The sequence below is a fragment of the Columba livia genome, chromosome 1 (genome assembly GCF_036013475.1).
Source record: "Columba livia isolate bColLiv1 breed racing homer chromosome 1, bColLiv1.pat.W.v2, whole genome shotgun sequence".
Classification (NCBI taxonomy): Eukaryota; Metazoa; Chordata; class Aves; order Columbiformes; family Columbidae; genus Columba; species Columba livia.
Genome location: NC_088602.1, coordinates 72,880,927 through 72,904,506, shown reverse-complemented (window position 1 = coordinate 72,904,506; position 23,580 = coordinate 72,880,927). Strand labels below are relative to the sequence as shown.

The following is a 23,580-nucleotide window of genomic DNA, read 5'->3' as shown; positions in this document are numbered from 1 at the left end:
TTCACTCCTCTGCATTGCGCTTTGAAGGTAGATGTAGGGAGGAGGAAGAGTGCTCTAGTCAGTTGTGTGGAGGAATGCTTCCTGGGGGAAAGGGAGCTGGTATTGGAAGTATATACCTAAAAATGGTGAGAGTTCTTTGTTTTTGAAAACAAGAATCTCAGCAAAATTATTTTTAACTCCTCCAGTTACTAAGGCTAATTTGAAGTGGTTAAGAGGGTCTGGTGGGCAGAAGGTACACACATGTTCTGCAGAGCCATCCTTTATGGGAGGTTGCCTTGCAGCACTGATCCTGTTCAGCTCAGCTCATTTTTGGGAGCCTGTTGAGGTCGTGCCAGCCTAGTCCACTCCTCTGAATCACCATTTTGTATAAATGCTCTTGGACTTCTCATACTTGATTCTAAAATGTATTGCATTTTGCTTTAGATTTAAGCAGTACAATGAATGTAGGTTTTATATATATATATATACATACACACACACACACATATGTGTATGTACATGGCTAAAAAAATCACATATCTGAGGTACTGTTAAAAAGTTAATGTAAATATTCTTTCCGAAGCTTGTATGCTGTTACTGTGTGCATCTCAAGCCAGTGACCTAGCATATTAGTGCAGTCTTTAGGAAAATAATTTTCCTGCTACTGAAAAGAGCTGTTCAGCTTTCAGGATTTGGAAGAATGTTCTCTAATGTTATTCACGTAAGAGGAGAATAATTTGTCTTCTTTCCTGCAATTCTGACACCTGCTTTATACTCCGGGAAATGTTGCATTAGGTTTTTAATGTGATCATTGCTGTTCTGTATAGCTTCAGTCTTCAGCTAGTTAACTGCTGTCTTGAATGCATCAGCTTTGATAGCTCAGATAATCATCACTACAGATTTAATCCTTGCTGGAATTGCTGCTCAACCTATTGGCAAATTTTTTCTGTATTGGTTATTTTATCCATATTTTGAAAGGTTTCTAAATAAGCTGTTGCATGTCAACCCCTGTTTTGTAGCTGCACCCTGTGCTTTGGGGAACAAGTCAGGATTATGTGGAATTTGTTTTGTAGTTAAAGGATTTCTCTCTCCTCCTGCATTTTCTGATTAAGCATTGCTTTTAGATTAATTTCTTCAACAAAATATTATGGAGGATCTGTCATCCTTTTTTTTTTAAATAGTGGTATAGTCCACTGTCCAAGCACAGACTGTGGATTTGTTACTAAACTGAGGTTAGGAAGGGTGGAGAGGGGGAATAGTTGTAATGTTAACATAAAAGGCCATGTAGCATCTTGAATTAAAATGGATCTAAAAAATTTTCAGTGCAGTTTTTTTGTACAGAGTGTTGGGTTATTGTCTGTGAAGCCTGCTCATTAATGCGGTAAGACTGTGAAATATCAGATTTTGCTAAGCTTCATACTTTGCTTTCCATTATTGGAGGCAAAGAACTTGAGCTGTGCTATTAATATTATATTTGTGCTTGTTGCTTTATATTTGAACACTTGTTGTGTTATTTGAATTTAAAAATATACTTGAAAATGTGACAGTGATTTGACATTTGGACCACAGAATAGCATTGATTTTTGAAAATGGCTTTTGTTTCAAGAGTTCTTTGTCTAGTGTTTGGAAAAGAAAACAAACCATGACCCTTGGATGCATAAGAAACATTTAACTTGTGCTGTTTCTTTCTGGACATGGAATTTCTGTTGTTTCACTGCATAACCACTTAATTTCCCTTGCTGAAGAGCTGTAAAAGGATAACATTTATGGTTGCAAAACTCTTCAAAAATGAATTTAAGGCAGATAGTTCATACCTGTTTAGCTGCTAGTATCTCAGTTATTTCAGTTAATTGGATCTTGGAATTGATACACAGGCACTTGGTACTGTTTATGGTATTTGGATGCTTCCTATTGGCACTTCTTGCAAAAGCTATATGAAAAGCTATAGTTGTTAGTTCTGTTTTGGTTAGATTCCTTTTTCTCTGCAAATACTGGAATAAGAAAAAATACACTATGACTTAGCAGTCTATAACGCTTAGACTAGCAAACAGCTGATGGGTGCTGAAGCTCGGTGATTACTCATCTCTTTGACTTTGGTGAGATGAGTTGTACCCTGAGAATCAAGGACATCAGTGTTTATCTTTGACAGTAAGTGACAACTCCTACTTGTAAATATTTTGTTGTGACTTTGCAGTGAGACTATGATTTGGGTTGATCTTCCTAGCAATAAAACAATTTAAATGCATTCACAGTAACAATGTAAAATATAATACTAAGTGCATGAACCAGTAGAAGTGCAAGGATTCTTAGCAGCTATAGGCAATTATTTTAGTAAGGTAGATCCTTTTGAAGAAAAGAGATTCCTGGAAGCAGAATATGTTTAAATGGGAGCCAAATGTGTACTTGTCAGATGTGCTTGCTTTCCGTTTTTGCTAACAAGAGAACGTTTTGGGCTGTTCACTGGTCTCTGTGTACGATAGGTGTTTTCCATTTTGACTCAGGTAGTCATTATTTTCTTACAATTATTTGACTGATGATCTTAAGAACCTCTTAGTATCTTACCGAAAGTATTAAGTTGCAAGTTTTCAACTGAATGAACTTTGGTCCTATTAATAGACATTCCGTGCATCTTGTTTTTGAAGGGTAGCACAATTAGGAAATTTCCAGTTCTGCACCATTGTTATGATAACATACATAGCTGTTGCTTTAGTAAATGTTTTTGTGTGAGCTGAATAAAGTTTATGAACTTAGTTGTGTCATTCTTGGCAAAAGTAGTATTGAATAATAAGGAATTCACCCATACACCGTGAATAAAGTAGGTGTATTTTTTAAGAACAGCTTAGAAACGGTTAGGTGGTTTTTGTTTGTTTTCTTCTCCAAGTGTTTAAGTATGCTAGCTTTAGAAATAGTTAAAAATTCCTTCTCTCAAGATAACTTTAAATCAAGTCTTTCTGGAAAGTTAAATTTAATGCAACATCCTAAATTCCCTTTGGTTAGAATCATGACTAGCCAACACTAAGCAGTTGTGGTATGCAAGAAATCATTCTTAAAAGGACCCTTCTGGTCTTCAATACTGTGAATCCGTCTTCCTGCAAAATGGCCTGTCCATCAGAACGTTAATCCTGCCAGCTACTGATGTTTGGATCATCAGTCTTGCTGAACTCGATATACTGTGCACAAGACCACATGGATTCTCTTTTTTAACTTTTCTCCCCCACAGAGTTCTTCTAATAGAACCGTTTTGTTAAATAATACACTGATTTTATTTGTCCTTTAGTTGAAGTGCTGTGGGAAATAGTGATTTGATACATCATTGAAGAGTATTATTAGTGGCGGAAAAGGGAACTTGAAAATCTTGATATGCTTCTGTAAATGATTGTGAGCAGATAACACTTCTGTCCTGGTGTCAAAAAAAGATGATGGTATAAAAGCTTCCTGGAGTGATGCTGTCAGTCATATTACACTAATACTGTTGATCTTGATCTGGCATTTACAAAGCTTGTAAATAAATATGGTGTAAAATTATTCCAGATTTGCAAAAAGCTGATTATTTTTCATACCTAAATGCCATTTTCTCTTCATATTCAGTGATTCATTTGTGGTTTCCCTAGACTTCGATTGGACAATCCTAATACCTCAAATGGTGCTTAACTGTGAAGAAGAAACCTTTTCAGATCTCTTAATTGCTGTTTCTTAGAGTAGAAGTAGTAGTAGTTTCAGTACCCAGTTGCAGCTTCAGATATTGAGGGAGGGGGATAGAAACACTGAACTGTTTAGCATTTTTGTTATAGTTCTCTTTATGCATCCGGTTGTTGTACTTCTAATTTTAAATGGAGGTGAAACTAAGTGGCATATTAACTATACTAGGCGAGACAAGCAACGTGTAGCTGCTTGATTGTAAATGTTTGTGGCAGGTGAAAGATCCTCCACACTTCCGGTGGAAAGATGAATTCTAATAGGCAAGCAAAGGAAACAGAGGTGAATTACAGTGGTGCAATTTTGCTTGGTTACTTCTTGAAGTTAGGAGATTTTGACCCTGAAAGGATAGTTTAATACAGTAATCTTGGATATAAGTGGAGAATGTTGCCCATGTATGTTTGCCTGCAAGTTCACAAAGGTTTTAATAGTTGGCAACTGTTGAATCTTCAGCAGGACTGTAGCCAGTTAAATCCATATCCGGTCATTTTAACTTTGCTCCAAAATGATTAAGGTGTGGGGAAAAGCACCTTGCCTTTTTCAGTGTGGTGGAAAGAAGCCACTGGTGCTTAATTTTTCTTTTACAAATCTGTGAGTATTATGAAACCAGGAAGGCCTGAACCACATTATCTGTTAATTTCTATTTTTATGCCATTGTATGCAGGTGTCAAAATATGTCTCGGTATCACAAGGACGGAAAGAGATGCATTAATGCGTTTGAAGACTTACGTATGAAGTCTAGTGGTGATCAGTTTCTATCTTTTTCTCAAGTGTCTTTGAAAAAGCCAAATAAAACACTTTCTTTCCTTTATATCTTCATTTTTAAAGAGCTGTTTTTCAGGTCTTCAATTCTATAACACAAGGCATCCTTTTTGTCTTGCTCTAAAGAAGTTACACCAAAGCTGGTGAGCAAGTTTAAAGATTTTACTGGAGCTTCACACATTACTGACTCCCTACATGCTTTTGCTATACTTTTGTGTACTTTTGTATACTTTAAAATGAGTGTCTGGAGTGTGTAAATTTAGTAATATTCCTAGTTAATTATCTTATTATTCAGTAGTACATCATGTTTTTTTTATTGATTGCGTTCATAAAAGGTCACAAGTGTGAAAGTATCTTACTTTTAAGGGAATATCTACGAAGCTAAATTAGGAATTAATTACTTTTTAGAACAGATGGTGTATTATATTTCATTACACCAGAATGAAGCCATGTTGTTCACAATGGGTAAACCCCAACAGTTGCCATCGTAATTTCAAAATTAGAGCTGAAAAGTAGTGTTAGAAATTAAGATGATGTGTATCACCTAGCAGGTTGAAATACTGGTGTGGAGATGTAGAGTGTTACTGTTTCATCAGTGGGATGAAAAACTTTAAAGAGGGTTAGAAATTTATATTTAAAGTCACTGTTCTTGGTGCAGCTACAGAGTGCAAATAATTCCAAATTTTTTTAGGCTTTCTTTTTGAAAGCATGTAGATGCCCCACTATTTTTTGTTCAGGTATCCAAACCATCAGCTTCCTTCTTGCCGGTTTCTGTTGATTCCATGGCAGCCAAACGTGATTTTTACCAGTGGCTGCTTCTGTCTCACTCTCTCCTCCCTGTCTTCCTCCCTTGCATCCTCTCCATTGTGCTGTCTCCAGTGATTGTTGGAGCCCTGTTGGCCCATACCTGTACCCTCACTCAGTAAAAGGCAGATAGAGTAGTAACCCAGGTATGAAACTGCTGTACAGCTCAACAAGGGTACGACAAGTCTCAGCAGCAGGCAGAGTGGGAAGTTGCAGCTGTTAGAAAAGGCAAGAAGGTACCACAAAAGCTAGTGTTTAGTTCAAGGTATGCTGCCATGGATCTGCAGTGTAAGCTGTGCGGTCTCATTTATGAACTGGTAATAGAAGAGAGAAAAAGGTGACCATAGTGTTAATTTAGCATGTGAATTACTGGTATGATTGGATAATTTTTTGCTGCTTTGCTGTTGACAAATGCAAGACTTGTGAAATTTCATTTAGCCCCGGTGTGGTGAGTAGTTTGAAGACCTTACCAGAGATTTGAAGCCTGTTCTGATCGTGACTACTGCTTGTTCTCATAGATTTTTGCATGACCATCTGTGTGTTATTTTTCATTTCCTTCATCAGCTGTGTTTCTGCACTTAAAGCACTGAAGCACAACAGTGTTTATTTTTCTGAAAGTGTTGGTACGGATTGCTAAGTAAATGATATGTCTTGGGAAGCGGGCAAGCTGTGTGTGCCAGACAAAAGACAACATACAACATGAGCTGTCACTGCGATTCAGCATGGGCAGCAGATCAGGAGGGCTTCTGCATTATGTATCATTGAACACAGAGCCCTTTTACACAGTCCTCATGTAAATCACTTTTCACCATGGGTAGTCTGTCTTTGTAGGCTGCTTTTGCCTGCATGCTATTTAAGCAAGTCATAGCTGTCCCTGGGGACTTGTTCGCATCATTTTCCTGACATCTGTAAGCAAAAGCTCTGCAACAGTCTTACACAGCTGATCTTTCTTTTCTATTCTTTTGAAGTAGTCAGTTTGGTTAGTACATGGTAGGAGAGGAAGCAATTGTCTTACCTGCTCTGATGCTGTAATAATTTGAGATAATTTGTTTTAAAATGTTACCATATTTTGGATGTTAAATTTAGCAAGGCTGCTAAGTATTACTCTTTTGTGTAAATTCAGTGGCTGAAAGCTAAGACTGCATTTCCAGAGATGGTGATTGAAAAGCTGTGTGTACAGATGAAAATAATAAAGTGCTAATTATCACTAGCCCAGCATGTGGGTAGTGTTGTAAATGAAAACAGTAAAATTTTGTTGTTATGGCATCTTAACTTTTGTACTTTTGCTGTAAGAGCAAGAATCAGCCTCTGTCTCCCACTTCACTCAATACTGAGCTGTCAACATTTTGAAAGGCAAAATGCTTATTGTGCTTTACCTTTTGTCCTCTTTCTGTCTCTGTTAAACCTTAAATTTCATTGCCCTTCTACGAGTGCCCCACAGCAGGTAAATCAATCCAAGCTCAGACAACCGTAATCCCACCTGCCCTCCTTTCCTTGCCCTACCACTGGCAGTTGCACAATGAGCTGCCTCAGAGAGGTGAGTTGGCTGAAATCTAACCCTGTGCTGGGGGAATGAATAGGGGCACTGGTTTGTCTTCAGCCAGTCCTGTGCCTGAAGCTAGTGCACCACTCTTGTGTGACTGGTCTTCCCAGGGGAGGGATGGTTTCTACATTTCTGGTTGGGATTCAAGGTTGTTTAAAATGCAAACACAGGCTGGTAAAGAAGCCATTGCTGGTGTTTCCCTGTCCTCACACTGTCCTATCCCTCCATTAGGGACAGCACTGATGCATGTGCACGCTAAAATAAATTGGGATATTGCTCTAGGTTAAAACTAACAGCTGTTTTTATCTCAAGTCCCTGGTCTGGTTTACCATGTGGCTGCAGAAGTGTTTACCTCCAGTACCAGGAAGGGTGTGAGAAGAAGTGGCTAAAAGCAGGAGGCAGACAAGGCTTGCTTTTGTCTGTGGCTGCACTAATTTAAAGTGCCTTCAAGTGTTTATTGAGCTCTGGCCTCAATTGTGGAAGTGTGGGCTATTTTATGTTGTGAAACATCTGTAATGGGTTGGAATGCTCAAACCAGTGTGTTACTGAGGCAAATAAATGGCATCAAGGTGAAGGTGGGCTGTGTGTTTGGTGGCTTGTTAAGAAAATAAGTTCTGATAGAGGAGCAGATTCCGTCCTGAAGAACAGTTCTGTGGATTTTGCTGGAAACAGCAATGAGTTTGGAACACACAAATAAGGTCATTTGACAATACCTGAAAAACCTATTTAGAATTTGATGTCTCGGTGGCCTTAATTCCTCAGTGTTTCTTATTCATGGAACTGTTTTCTTGGTTGTATAAACTTTCTCACCCACAGTGAGGAAAGCAAAAAGTAGATGCAGAATCTTTAGTGACACATTAATGAAGAGCAGGGAAATGCAGAGCATAGGAGAAATTAATAGTAGTGCATTGATTCAGAAAGAGTTGTATATTTGAAGTTAAAATGAATGCTTTGAAATACCTTTTTGCTTACACAACTAATAGATTTAGTTCTGTCATTGCTTACTTAAGCAAAATTTAATTGCATCTTGTATGGAGTCACAAGCTTTCAGAAAATGATAGCTTATATATGTAAAATCTTCTCAGGAAACTCACTGGTTAAACTGAATCTGTTCAAAAGGCAGTGCCATGTGTTAAAATTGACATCAGTGTTTCGATATGCGTCAGTTAGGCCTTATAGACTGTAATCTTAAGCTGTCTGATGTCTTTATCGTTCTCTCTTCTCCAAGTAAGGAATGGGAATGCATTCTCTAGTCTTAAAGATTAATTTTTAACATGTTTTGGTAGTGAGAACAAGATTGGCAGTCACTAACAGCAGCCAGTCTCAGGGGGAAAAAGTTCTGATAAATTAATTTCAACAACTATAAAGAATAATTAATCTTTTTTTGTGGCTATTAATAGAGTACTTAGTGCGCAGTCCTGCACGTGCAGTATCCTCTCATTTTATTAAATTTCACGTTTTCCTTCTTATCCAATGCATTTTGGTATGTTTGTGTTGGTTCAAGTTCTGTATTTTGTTGATGTAAAGAACCTGATTATGAGAAATCATTTTAAATCATCTGCGTGATTGCATCAGACATCAACATGCCATAGCCTGGGAGTCATATGTAACCTGTCAGGATAATTCATCCGGACTGTATTTGAAGGCGCCTGCAGAAGAGATGAATGGTTCTGATGACAGCAGTCTGCTTTCCCCTACCAGCTTTTCAAGAGATGCCCATGTTTCTAACACAAGTTTTGGTGAAGAGCTGAGTTTGTTCGTGTTTGCTTTGAACATGGTCCTCAGGACATACGAAATTCAATGCACATCTGCAGACCTTCCAGCAAATGTCAGGTGTAATGTGTGTGTGCAGGTGATCTGGTGTTTCTGCAAAGAGCTTCATCTCTTCTGCAAGCACAGTAGTTTTGTTGTGTGAGAGAGGGGGCTGAAAGAAAGCAAGAGACCCATTCAGCTGCATAAATACAAAAGGAATTGTCAGCCCATTCAAGAATAATTGATTTAGGAGTTGACATCTGTGTCCTCTATGTCTTCTCAGATATTCCAGTCTCATGCACACAGATTAAGATTCTGCAAAAGATTCTGTTGCACTTAATTAATGCCTTCCAAATGAATGAAATAGCTAATGCGCTATGTATGTGGCCGTAGTTCAAAGAATTGTACTTTCTTTTTTCTTGGAGAAATTGATGAGTATTGCAGATTGCTCCCCTGATACAGGATATATATGCGTGTCTCTGGAATTGATCAGTGGGATTTATAAATCTTTTACAAAGAGAGGCTCAAGAACTACCCTTTTATAGTACCAATGAAATAAAATGAGGTTTCATTGCTCTGCAAGTTTCACTGGAAATGTGACTTTTAGAAATTTCTAAATAGCTCCTGAATAATGCTGCTGCCCTTGGCAGACTGTATATTGCATGCCAAACGTGCAGTGGTAATCCTTCAATGGTAATTCTTCAGGCATCAAGTGTCTGGCACTTCTGCTATCACTGACTTAAGTGAAATGCACAACAAAATAAGATCTAAAAATGTCCAGTCAGAATTTGAACATTTCTTTTCAATTTTCAGTTTTATTTTCTTTAAAAAATTGGCTTCACAGTAAGATGTTGCTGTAGATGCAGTTCAGCACTTTTTTTTCCTTTCCATTTCTTTCTAGTGTGATTTGACAGCAGGTTCTTTAGTGTAGAAAGATTAGAGAAGTATTTTTGCCTTGCATGTTTTCAAGAAAGCCTACAACAAAAGGGAGTTTTAATATTTGCATTTCCATTAAATTGTGTGAGACAGATTAGAAGGTTTTTCTGTAATATCTAGCTACTCGAAACCAGACTTATTGTTCCTAGCTTCAAGGGGAAATTTGGCATTTCTTAGTAATATGTCTTTAAAAGAAAAGTCTTGAGTTCTTTTTAAAACTTACAATATTTTATTTGCATTGTGTCACCTAAACATGTAAGAGTGTTTTTGGTGTTCTTTTGCTTTTCTCATCAGAAAGGTATGCTCTCTTCACCATACAAATGCAATGCTGGTTTTGTTTCATGCTTGAGACAGCTGAACAGCAAACTGGTGAAGAGGATGGTTTAAGTGAATGTTAGTCATGATATTTTCTATTTTTAATTGGAGAAATGTACAGTTTCGGTCAAAGAAGAGACCCAAGCTTTCCTTTGTATTTGACTTCCAGCAGCATAGGCTTAAGATGCAAAAGAGTGGGAAAGAATCAAAAATACATAATCATGTGCTTTATTGGTATTCCTGGTTATAAGTAGTAGCATTTATGTGGTTACTGCATTGCAATAACAGGCCCATTGAAATGAGAAATAATTAACTACCAAATAATCTAGATCGTGCAAACATTTTCATTTTCCTTAAAATGCGCTCAGTACAATGGATCTGCCTGTATGGGGGAAGCTACTATGATTTCATCTTCAAAAGGCTGCTGTATTAGTGTATCTGCATAATATTTTCAATCTATAAATGAGTAAACAGTTGCTCACCCCTGTCACATGATAGGAAAAGCACAGGACTGGTTAACTGGCCGTTTGTTTTTATTTAGGATATAACCTAAGCCAGACTGCTGCTTACGTGGAAAATTAAATTTATGTATTTACAGTATGAAGAGTTTTGAAATACTGGCCACAAATATTATCACAAATAAAGACCTAGTATATATTTGTTGGGTTTATTGTTGCTAATATAATAAGTTCCATGTATTTTGTAATGTGTGTGAGTACTTGCTTAGAAAAAGCCAGTTTACTAGTAAAGGAGTCTGTCTTGACTGCTAAGTTTATTGTGACTAATGAGGAATCTGATATCTAGAAGTTTACTTGGTAATAAACCATGGCCATACAGGTTTTGAATTATAAATCTTACACTTAGGTTTATAACATGCTGTTGGAAAGAAACCAGGATTAAAATGAAACACAAAACATACGGTTTAACTTACCTCTTTGTAACACTGGACAATTGTATCTTAAGTATTAGAACAACAGTAATTTAGGAAAGTAATTTATCAGCTGTCACCTAAATGGAAATATTTGTGTGGGATGAAACAAAGTGTTTTAAAGCAGATTTCTAAAATTGGATGAGAAAAAACATTGCTTAACAACAGCTTTACAAATAGAGTTTTTGATTTTACTGTAGCAGTTAATTCCAGTAACCTTTTCCCATAGAAGATACATCATTTTGATATAAGCAAGAAAAAAAGCTGCAGTTTGCATCTGTTTGTGATTCTGTATATACCAGCAACACTTTAGCTTTCAAAACATGCAGCAATCTTCTAGTTTGCTCAGATTATAAAGAGAATAGGTTTTGTTACTAGAAATTAGGTGCTTTTGTAAACACAAGTAAGTTAACACTAGTTGAGTATTATACGACAGTTTATTTTTCCCATGTCACTTCAGTGCATCAGAGTTACTTTTTCATTCAGTTTTGCATGAAATAAATTTGAGACTTTTGAAATTTAGTTAAAATTCTTAAATATGTGTAGAATTTTTGTCCCTAAACCTTACTTTTCATGCTTAGCAGAAGAACTACAGTCACTTTTAGCTGTCAAAACTGACATTTGTCAATACAAATTATGTTGATCATTGTGAATGTCTAGGTGTGAAATCTTGCCATAATGTTAAATCTGTCATAATCACTTAGCAGGAACTGTATACATAGGCATGAGTAAAATGGTCCTACAGATAATAAATTTTGTTTTAGCAGTGTCAAAGACATTTTTTAGCAATATATCTAATCTTATTTTTGTCTTTGCTATTCTTGCTTACATTACTTTCCTCAAGATCCTGAAAGGTCCTGATTGCTTTTAGGATAATGTGTACAGATCTCTTTCAAAAGATCTCTGGACCTTCTAGTGTCAAATCCTGAAAATGATAATGCTGTTCCTGGCCTACTCTTTTTATGAGCCTAAATTCTAAATAGGCTTTAGCTTCCAGTGCTAACAAAAAGCAGTTGGAGGTGTTATGAGCCTTATTTTGTGGGGCATATGTGATTGCAGATGTTAATTTTGCTGGATGTGTCCTTGTGTTCTGGAGTACTTTGTTTGATCTCGATACAGTAATTTATAAAGAGCCATTGATAGTGGATGTTACTTAAAGAACATTCATATTTCCAAAAGAACACACAAATTCTTACTGTACTACATGCTGGGAAAATTCATGTTGAGTAAATAGATTTATCAGTTTACTCTTTATAATTTGATTTTGAGAATACACTGTGGTGTTTTTTCCACTTGTTAAACAAGTTGTCTTTAGTATTGTTTTTCCTGTTAAAAATTAACACTCAAATGTTAGATAGAGGGCTTTGGGTTGGAGTTACAATTTAACTTGTTGTACAAATCCAGAAAAATTGAGCATGTTCTCTAAGGAGCTGTAAGAATTAATTACAGCATTAAAATGGTGTTAACATAGAAAACAATGCACTAGTGGTGTGATGGTCAGACCTAGCAGTTATTTTCAGTAGAGTATTTCCTCTCCATTGTCTTTCCACTTCTGTTCTTTTTTATCATGTTGTGAGTACAGTAACAACAGTAAAATTGATGTGATCTTACTTTATTGATGGGTTTCTCCCTCCTTTCCAGAACCTGTTTTCTTCTGTACATAGGTGTTGAGGGAACTTAAAATAGCAGGGACACTTTCTGTAGTGTCTGTGCAATTTTTTAAGTCATTATGGATGAATTTTTATCTCATGGAGGAGGTTGCAGCAGCTCTCTGGTCACCTATGATCAGGAGTTAAACATTAGGCAACATTAATTGAAGGATATTTTCTCACAATGGTTGTTTCATCTGCGTGTGACTCACCTTGGTGTATTCTTGCGTCATGATTAGTATGGTTAAAAAATCAACAGAGCTCATACCACTGGTGGAAAACAGGATGACTAAAAGAACAGTGAAGCTTTGAAGATGAACATGCATACCTGATTTATTTTTGTTCTTTTGTAGGTGATGGATGTGGACACACCATTCTGGGCCCTGAAAGTGGAACTCTTGCTTCGATAAACTACCCACAGACCTCTCCCAATAGCACAGTCTGTGAATGGGAAATTCGTGTAAAGCCTGGACGGCAAATTCAGCTCAAATTTGGTGATTTTGATATTGATGACTCAGATTCCTGTCATTCCAGTTACTTAAGAGTTCACAATGGGATTGGCCCCACCAGGACAGAGATAGGTAGGAGCTTTTATTATTAATATTTGAAAGCTGCTGTGTTATGTAGAACTTGGAAGATACTGTTAGTACTTTTGTTACTTTTAAAATTTCTTCCTGTTTACCTGCTCTGAGCATAGAGTAACTACTTGGGCTATGGAATTAGTTCTTTTTTTGTAGCCCTAGAAAACTGGTATAATTCAGTTGGATATTGGGAAGGGTAAGACCTTGCATGAGTACCTTATACACTGTTTTGTACAGTGTGGATTTTGAGTCTTATGAGAAGTGACGAAAAGAAGGAAGTTTTTACTATTTACAGGAATCTCAAATAAGGTAAAGAATTTAAGTAATTCTGTAATCAGAGTTGTGTTTTTCCTGAGCTACATATCAAGGAAACCCTGCAAAAGTTTGGGGAGAGCTGTGTATACCTCACCACAGGGGAAAAGCAGCCATCAGGCACCAGTTTTATTGGTTTGGTGCAAAAGTAATTGCAGTTTTGGACCCTGAAGTTTAAATCATTACAACTAGGCTCAAACACATCTTTATTAATCAAAATAACAATCATTACAATCAACATATTTTTACCAGTAATAAATCTGTTTATTCCAGTGGTGTAAAAATCTGCGCTTTGAGATTTGATGAACTCTTGGAAAGCATTTTCTGCATCCTGCTGGTCGTGAAAGCATTTTCCCTGCAAAAAGTTGTTGCGGTGCTTGTAGAGGTGGTAGTCAGTGAGAGATCAGGTGTATATGGCTGATGAGGCAAAACATTGTAGCCCAATGCGTTCAACTTTTGAAGCGTTGGTTGTGCTACGTGCAGTCAGGCAGGCATTGTCTTGTAGAAGAATCGGGCCCTTTCTGTTGACCAATGCTACAGGCGCTGCAGTTTTTGGTGCATCTCGTGGATTTGTTGAGCATAATTCTCAGATGTAATTGTTTCACGGGGATTCTGAAAGTTGTAGTGGATGAGACTGGCAGCAGACCACCAAACAGTGACCATGACCTTTTTTTGGTGCAAGTTTGGCTTTGGGAAGTGCTTTGGAGGTTCTTCTTGGTCCAGTGACTGAGCTGGTCATTGCTGGTTGTCATATAAAATCCACATTTTGTCGCATGTCACAGCACGATCAAGAAATGTTTTGTTGTTGTGTAGAATAAGAGAAGACAACACTTCCATTTTTGGTCAGCTCCTGAGGCACCCACTTAGTGAGCTTTTTCACCATTCCAATTTGCTACAAATGCTGAATGTCTGTAGAATGGTTGATGTTTTGTTCTTCAGCAGCTTCTTGTGTAGTTGTAAGAGGATCAGCTTTAATGATAGCTCTCAAGTGGTCGTTGTCAACTTCCGCTGGCCAGTCACTACACTCCTCACCTTCAAGGCTCTCGTCTCCTTTGCGAAACTTCTTGAACCACCACTGCACTGTATGTTCATTAGCACTCCCTGGACTAAATGCATTGTTGATGTTGTGAGTTGTCTCTGCTGCTTTACAACACATTTTGAACTCAAATAGGAAAATAACTTGGATTTGCTTTTTGTCTAACATAATTTCCATAATCTAAAATAAATAAAAAACAAACAGCAAGTAACAAGCCAGTAGCAAAAAAAGCGAGAAAAGCACATTAAAATGATGTATAACATAACCACATTTATTTAAGAATGTATTCCATTATCAAACAGCAAATTTCAACAAAGTAAAAATTGCAATTCCTTTTACACCAACCTAATAGTAACTTTACTACAGATAATACTGCTTGAAAGCACAGCTAAGATTCTCCTTAATGCTATACAAATCTTCAGTACAGGGGTGGAGTACAGGCACTATATAAACACAGAAGTGGTAAAGGAGAGAGTTGTCTGATTGTCCCTTTTTCTGGTGATGTGCTCATTTCAAGTATGCTCACCATTGTTGCCCAGCAGATGAGCTCTCTGGAATGCCAGAGTATTCTCAATGTAGTTGTCCTTAAATAATTGCATTTTTTTTACTGTTATTAAAGTATATGTAAATGTCTGTCTTCTTGACAGAATTCCTATATCCTAAAAATGTACTGAAAAATGATGGATAATAATGATAGCAGAACATCCTGCATTTTGTTAATGCATACAATGATTAGATGCTAAATGCAACACTGATCCTATAATAATCTTTGGTTCTTCGGATTCTCAAAGGAAACTCCAGTGTAGTGTGTTTTGTTTTTTTTTTCCCCCAGACATTTGCTAGTAGCTGGCAAAGTTGTTGTAAGCAGTGGAGAGGGAATTGCAAAATTATCAGAAGCTTCATTAAAAAAAAAAAAAAAAAAAAAAAAAAAAAAAAGTTGTATATATACATCTTAAGTAAAATGTCTTTCTTTTTATATGGAATAACTCTGATTTGAGCCGTTCATCTTTGTGGTGTTAACAACAGTTGTGTAATTCGAATATTCCCCCTTTTCTAATAATGTTCATAATCTCATTTTTGCCCTCTTTAAGAGGACAAAATAAATTTAGTGATTTTAAGTCAGGGTTTTATTCAAATAGCAGTGTGACATTATCTATGTCAATGTATATCTAGGGGTTTAAGACCCTTGTGGTTACTTTGTATAAAACTCAAAATAAATGGTTGGTCTTCCTTCACTAAAATTAGTTGTTATTTTGCAGATTATTTTATTTCCTAAAGCTTTAATCCGGAGAGAGAGAGAGAGGGAGAGAGAGAGAGATTTACTTCACTGATATTGTTTTTGTGCAAGTGAAATGCTGATCCCACTAAACTGAGTCTTTTTATAAAGAGGCTAGAGGAATGTTAGCTTTGTTAACCCTCTTTTCCAACTATTACCTAGGTAAGTGTGTGTGAAAATAAGTATGTGCTTGGAGCCGTTGAGCCAGACTTGGCCTAAAATAGGAAATGCTCAAGTCCTTAAATGGCAAGGAATGTCCAGTTCTGATAAGTCTATTATTCACTTTTACTAGCGACTTAATGGGTTCAAGTAAATTTTCTACTTCATTTGTTTCTCTTGACTTTAGCTGTTCCCAGCTGGTGTAATAGCACAGTATGTTGCGCAAATGCGTGTGTTGTTCTGCTCTTAATAAATGAAATCACACAACAAACAGTGATACTAAAAGTGGCAGATACAGATGATGCAGATTCTTAAATGTTCATACTTGAAGCAACAAACACTGGAGAGATTAAACAAACACTGGAGAGATTGAACAGTGACCTGAATTTGTTTGGATTTTTGGATTTGAATTTGGATTTTTCCTAAGTTTTTCCATTCAAGACTACTGACGTGGTCTAACATAAAAATATTTCTATTGTGTAACATCTGAAATTCAGTGATACTGACTTTAATGCAAAATGACTTAAAAATTGGCTGATTAGCTTAAAAAATTGTTAATGGATTTGTTCATTCATAAACAGAGAAGGGTTCTCATGAAGCTTTTAAGGGCTGCTTCTAATTCCAAGCCTTCAAAAGAAGATTTAAATCCTTGGTATTAAGTTTCTCTTTGGTTTAAGTAAGATCTAGAGCTCTTCTGTATTAGATTTCATCGCATTCAAGTCACTGTGTATCTACAGTCAGATATACTTATTTAATACATACGATGTAAGCACAGATCTATAGGAGCAGAGAACGTAAGCTGCTGTGGGAATTCCATTTTCTGCTGTAATGTTATCGTATGGAAGTACTTGGAGTCCTTCAGTGCATATCTACAGACATCTTCTGCACATACCATTGACAGAGGCGTCGTGGCAGTTGTGTTTTGTCCGTATCTACTGCCTGCCTTTTAAAAAGTTTGCTAAAAATCCAGCAAGAGACCAGGGAAGAGTTAGAAAAAATACATATTGTCTCAAAAGTGACTTGCCATGATTCATAAGGTGCATCAGTCTACAGTTTGTTAAAGGCTGTATTTCCATGGTGCAGGCAGCGCTGTATAGTTTATCCAGGCTAGATTTAAATGTCTTACCCTGTATATTTGCCCAAAGAAGATGAAAAACGATATCTTGAGGACAGTCTGACCAACCTCAAGAGGACTCTCGTGTTGGTCAATTGTGTAACAGGATCCAGTGGCTGAAAACAAAGGTTAAAAAAATAAAGTGATAGCTGGAAAAATTATGCGGTTGATCATAATGCAATTAATCATTGACACAAGCAAAACATAGGATCAATGTGGAGCCCTGTTAAAAGGGAACTTGTTTATTTGTAACTTTTACTGATAAACAGTTTAAGTAGTAAATTGAGGTAAGCATTCTAAATTTCATTGTGAAATTAATTAGAACAATACCTTTGCTTTTTAAAAAACGTATCTGAATAAACAGTGTTTAGAAAGCTCTGAATAATCACAGAATCACAGAATGTTAGGGATTGGAAGGGACCTCGAAAGATCATCTAGTCCAATCCCCCTGTCAGAACAGGAACACTTCTAATTATTTTAGCAGTATTTGAGAGTGCAATTCACTTTGTAAAGTATTTGACATAAGCATTATATTTGTTTGTGTTACATTTGTGAAGAACTATTCCTGCAGAGTAATGTTATTCCACTCCCTCTACTTTAGTATTGTAATTTGCCTTCAGTTGAGAAGGGAGTTTGGCTTCTTTTTTTGCTATTTTACAATATGATAACATACTTATTATCAAGAAAGCAAATAATGAATGATAAATGGAAAAACGTGCAGTGTCATTTGCTGCTGGTGATTATCCACTGCAGAATCTTAAATAGGCTTATAGATGGTTTATGACACTGAATGAAGCCTATAGAACAGAAGATTTTTTTTTTCTTACCAGGTTAATAAGCTGATCAGTATTTCATTAAGGTTTCTAATTAGTAGGACTGGATAATATTGACTTGGGTCTGTTTAACAGCCATTCATCCAGGTAATGTCATTTGGTAGTAATTCTAGGACTTCATAGGACACATGCTGTCAACGTCTGCAGATTCTAGCATCTTAGTTTAAAATGTATTGCTTTTGGTCATTTTGGATGGCAAGAGAAGTATCCAGGTGCGGAACCTCTGTTAGGTTTTTATAGGTGCAGCAAAACAGAAAATGAACCAACTGGCAGTTTATATAAATGGTCCTCACATACACTTGTATGTTGATGCTGAAGTGCAGTGAATCATGCATGCTGTTGTTCAAAATTAAGAAAAGTAGTTGACAGAAACTGTGAAGTAGTCGATGAGGAAGTGGTGCCCCAAAAGCTGAGGGAAGAAGAAGGACTTTTTTCTCATTTGCTTCTGTAGATGATTCTTGTTGCCCTAACTTGATCCTTAACAGATTTCTTATGGTCTTTGAAGAACTGACCGTGAGGCTTATGTGTGCCTAGAGGTGAAGGCTGCATCTATTTGCAAGAGTTGAGGGTATGAGAGAGACTCACCTGTTGACAGTGACAAAATAAATGTGATACCCATACTCTGCCTTTTGCTTTAAATGGACACAGACTACATTATTTATTATCATGCACATGTTTTTGAATATATGCCAGAAGTAATGTGAACTTAAGCTGCAAGTAAAAAGATGCTTATTACCTATGTTGGTTTTGGTCCATGTCTGTTCTCCCCTGTCTCTCCATAGGAAAATACTGTGGGTTTGGCTTTCAAATGGATGGTTTAATTACTTCAAAAGGTAATGAAGTCACAGTACAGTTCATGAGTGGAATACACACTTCTGGACGTGGATTTCTCGCCGTTTATTCGACCACTGACAAATCAGGTATTTATCATAATTTGGTACTTTTTCTGTACACGTAGAATTAGAACTGTATGGTAAAAGCACAGAACTAATTTATTCATTCCCGTGTTCTCACAAAGTAACATCTGAAAACTGAGACTTTTAATGCAGTCTTCCTGGTACTTCTACGTAGGAAATTGGACTGTTCAGTTACTATTTAAGTCACTGTAGTTTTAAAGAAATGGTATCAAAGCTTACTCTGGATAGAAGAGCAAGAATCTGTTATGAATGAAAGAGCTGCTTTGAAGAAAGGACAAAATGCATTTTTTCAGGTAGTAATCAAGATAACTATGATTTTTTTCTCATCTAATGGTGTATTTTATACAGACCAACCTTATGGAAAATTTTATTTCAGTAACTGTTTTCTGTGCTCCCTCAACTTTTCAATTATAAAGTCAGCTGACTATTTCTTGGTCTTTTGGTCATTTTGTGTTTTTTCTGTATTTTTGGCTATTCTAGCCACTCAAAGAGGTTTCTGTTTTTGTTTTGCATCTCCTTCCACTCATGGTAACAGTAAGTGACATACATGGTCCACAAGGAAATGAAGGATTGCCAGCAACTGCTTCACAAGACAAAAGGCTTGAGAAAACCCTTTCTAGAAGTAATTCTAAAAAGAGAAGATAAGGAGTTTTCATGTTTAATTTTCATTTTGTGGGTTTTCTGATGCTTTTGTCTCTGTATTTTGGACTATATGTGCTGGTACACAGCAGACAGAAACATGAAGTTTGTGATATCACTCACGGATGCCAATAACGTGGCACTCTGTTCTCAATGCTGCCTGGTTTCAGTACTGTGCAACCATTAAATGCTGAAAATACAGGCCTGTTTAGCTAGCTTATTAATTTAATTTTGTGAAAAGAGTGTATGTTTGTGTCTCTGAATTATGTCATGTTCGCTCAAGTATAATAGTAAATTAAAATTAAGCTGCATGGAAAATGAATGTGTGTACTGGTATTTATCTTCTTGTCTATATCACATTCTCAGTAGATTTCCCAGTTATTCAGACAAATTTTCAAGGTTCTACTATAATACAACATCTGCTGCAAGAAAATTAAGTAGGAACTTTTTTTTTTTTTTTTCATTCTGAGACTTTTGGTTAAGCCACAGAGGCTCAAATGGATATTTTTGTGCATTTTAAAAAGCATACTGAAACTTGTTGTCTTTTATCATCCTCTTGACCTAACATTTTTTCTTTCCAGACCTAATTACCTGTTTAGACAATGCAAGCCACTTTTCCGAACCAGAATTCAAGTAAGACTGATTTTACCTGTTCCCCTCCCAGTCTCTTTCATGAAGTCATTTTAGTGTTTCTACTTCATTCTGTTACTTACACCTCATGCAGCTTGAAAATTTGCGATCCAGAGAAATTAAGAAACAAACTAATTAGGCTTAGAGCTGAATAATTTTAGTATTTGCACTCCTCCTTCCTATCTCTCTCCTTCTTTCTTTCTCGTTTTTGTTATTTACATGCAGTATACAGTAGAACCTCGTTAATTTGCACTGACACATGGGAGCTAATATGTCATTCCCATAGACAGAATATTGCTTTATAAACATGTATTAGAGCAGGTATACACTTTAAATACTGCAACTCATAATACAGTTACGAAAGGAGCACTGAACTATGAAATGAGTTAAAGTTCAAACCCATTTCGCAGTTTGTAAATTGATGAGGTTCTGTAGAGGCACAAAATGTTGTTTCTTCTGATGGAGGAAACGTTTGTCATTTCCCTGTTTTTTCCTTCTGCATTTCCATCTAGAGCAAGGACAGCGTTTAAAGTTGCGGACTATTGTGAAGTACGTAAGCTTACTTTGTGGAGAACTTAAGCCATGGCATCACAAAACATTTCAAAGTGCAACCTTTCCATTTCTCTCTCATTTTCCCAAGTTCCAAAAAAGGGCTCTAATTGCAGGTTGTGGACTTGCTCAACATGTGCCAAAGTCTCCAAATACCACTGTTTTCATGGTACCTGCAATGTTGCTTCAGCTGTTGTTGAACTGCAGTGAAAATGTTAATAGTTTGTGTCAGTTCACTGTTAGATCTTGAAGATTTAGGGGTTTTTATGTGTGCAGTATGAAGTGGCACTAAAACGTGAACATCAGTTTGCATCTGAGGTGTAGATGTCTTGTCTCTTGCTTTCCATGAACTAGTGATATTAACTGAATTTGGCTATATTTTAATGATGAAAGCATTGGCAGGAATTATTATAAAATAGCATTACTTTAGACATGTGTTATGTAAAGATGCAAAACTAATAGATATGCAGGTTTCTAGTTTATAAAATAAAATGCATGAATTACTTATAAGTACTTATGAGACTTTCAATTTACAGTATTTATATTTTAAAATGCTGGCTTTATTGCATTTTTATATTGAGACTGGAACTGCAGTTTCAGCTGAGAAATTTTTTAAACTTTTTCAAATGTCTTTTCTGCTGATGTGTACTTCCCTTCTTGAGTATTTTTTGCTGATTTGATATGTCTTCAACTAGGATATGCCATTAAGTAGTGATATGTGCATGATAACAGAGTATTGTAAATGAAAAATAGTGACTATTTTATAAAATGGTAAGAGTTGCAGTTGCTTGCGTATCTTGACTTGATGTTTTTTTCTCTTCCAGTAAGTATTGTCCAGCTGGTTGTGTGATTCCTTTTGCTGACATTTCAGGCACTATTCCCCACGGATACAGAGATGTACGTAAAAAATACCATGGGCTTACATGAATTTTGGTAAACACACGCTGTGTAATTACAAGTTGATCATAGTTGTTCGTATCAGTTCTACTGTCTGGGTTCTAGAATTTGTACCTCCTAAAGTGATAAGCATGGTTTTCATTTTTTTTTGCACAGCTGCGAAGTGGCTGATGCTTCAGATGTTGCCATCTCCAAGGGGTGAAACAGTGTAGTGGACACTCAAAGATTTTTGTAAGGCTGAAAAGAAGGGTTGATCAATCAAGATATTGTTTTATACTTTCTGGTTTGGTTTTGTTGGCTTTTTCAGGTTGGGAATTTCAGATTTATACAGAGAGAACTAGTTCTTTTAATCATGCCCTCTTTTTTTCATGCTATAATGCATCTCTAAACAGAGAGTCTCAGTGGTTATCTTAATTTTTTATTACAATATGAGAGATGAAACACTGTGCTCAGCAGCTATAAAACCACTTGCAAAACAGTTAATGCTGTAAAATTAATATTTCTTTAAACTGGAAATGAAAATCTTTAATAAGGTACTGTTTTCTTAGAACACTACAAAAGCCTATATATTCTGTTTTTCAGATGTAAGCTTTTGTAACTGAATTAGCAGATCTGCTGTAAGACTAGAGGGTGTTTGCTTATTTTTAAGTGATTATAATTTTGCTAGCTCTCTGGTCAAGAATTACATTAAACATCTTTGTTTATCTTGAAATGCTGTTTTAATAAACCATTAGATCTGGCACTTAAATTTGAGAAAAAAATTCTCAGTGAGGGTGCCAGAGCACTGGAACAGGCTGCCCAGGGGGGTTGTGGAGTCTCCTTCTCTGGAGACATTCAAAACCCGCCTGGACATGTTCCTGTGTGACCTCACCTAGGTGTTCCTGCTCCAGCAGCGGGATGGGACTAGATGATCTTTTGAGGTCCCTTCCAATCCCTAACATTCTGTGATACTGTGACAAAGGAAAGACAATTTTAAAACATTAGCAAGCAAAGATTTTAGTACTAAGTATGAACTTAAAGTGTGCCTCTGATTTTCTTTCCTCAAATATCTGTAAATCCTAGGCTACCTGCTTAAATAATAACCCATATGTAAAATGGGTTATTATACAACTGTGTCGTATGTTCTGGGCCATACTGAGTCCTCACTATGTGGCTTCAAGGTAATTTTTGTAGCTAATAACAAGAAACAGTTGATTCTCTGCCTGATGTATTTGCAGCATCAGTAATTCTGCTTGTTGGGAGTTGTTTTGCCACAATCTGGAAAAACTGTTTTCTACGGAGGAAAAGGGAAACATGAGGAAATAAATGCTTTGTGACTTTCTTTTTGTATACTTTATAGCCCTGAATAAAAGGCAGAATTTCCCACAAGACAAGTTGTGTAGATAAAAACCCATTTGTCCAGCACTTTAGACAAAGTTTCAGGTAGAGATTTCTCTTGCATATTTTTTTCAAATGATCAGCAGCTGCTTGTTGCTTTTGAAAATACCTTAAATCTTGATTTTTGTGTGTGTGTGACCCACAGTCCTTGAGGACTTGGAGTGGAGTGCTCATTGCTGACATCTTCTGTTGAGCAGGGAGTTGCATGCTCTTATTTTCAAGGGAAGGTAGGAAAGGAGAGGGGAGCTGCATGGATGAGCGAGACATAATTACATTCATTTAGAAAGCTTTTAGGATATTTGACTGATTAGAAATAGGGTTAGAGTTTTTATGTGTGAATATACCGAGGAGATTTATGTTTGGAAAAACCGTTTTTTTGCCCAGTGAGCTTGTGATACAGGCCTACTATACCATGCAATTATGTTGTTCTGGTTTTAGTTCTGTTTTTAAAATAACATGAGAAAGTCACCCATGAAGTCTTCCTTCTCTGGAAAGGACCTCCTGATTCCTTCCTGAAGAATTATAGTGAGGCTGTGTAGTACCCAGTGGACTGGTTGGCAGAGCGGTGCAGCACGTGTTTTCAGTAGAAACAGCTAACAGCAGACTTTGTTTGGGGGAGCAACTGTTTGCAAAAAATAAATATCTGCAGTCATCACCTGTTGCTTATCCACTTGGGCAAGTATGCACTGGGATAACCACACTAATAATAACAACAAGCTAAATATGGTTTCTGTAGGGTAGATCGGGAAAGATACCCAGGTGGTCCTTCAGAGGCAACTTGAGCCCAATCAGTCTTCTAAAATTCAGATTGATGCCAGTCTCTCTGGATGTGAGTGAGGGGCTGCATAAGGATGGTGTGTCTGTGCGTACTCTAGTGCTGCACATTGCAGGATCAC

General features: G+C 36.7%; 1 protein-coding gene across 3 annotated transcripts in view; it reads left to right on the top strand.

Annotated features, from left to right (window-relative positions):
* The window catches only part of DCBLD2 (discoidin, CUB and LCCL domain containing 2), a 47,729-nt gene that overhangs the window by 5,496 nt on the left and 18,653 nt on the right, over positions 1–23,580 (top strand). For 2 of the 3 annotated variants that reach the window (XM_065062391.1, XM_005506681.3), the window contains exons 2-5: positions 12,718–12,945; positions 18,458–18,595; positions 19,813–19,864; positions 21,235–21,307. In XM_065062391.1, coding sequence (XP_064918463.1) covers positions 12,718–12,945; positions 18,458–18,595; positions 19,813–19,864; positions 21,235–21,307 — 491 coding nt within the window. Of the gene's footprint in view, positions 1–12,717; positions 12,946–15,586; positions 15,732–18,457; positions 18,596–19,812; positions 19,865–21,234; positions 21,308–23,580 lie in introns of those variants that run through there. The other variant, XM_065062397.1, reaches the window with a different exon arrangement.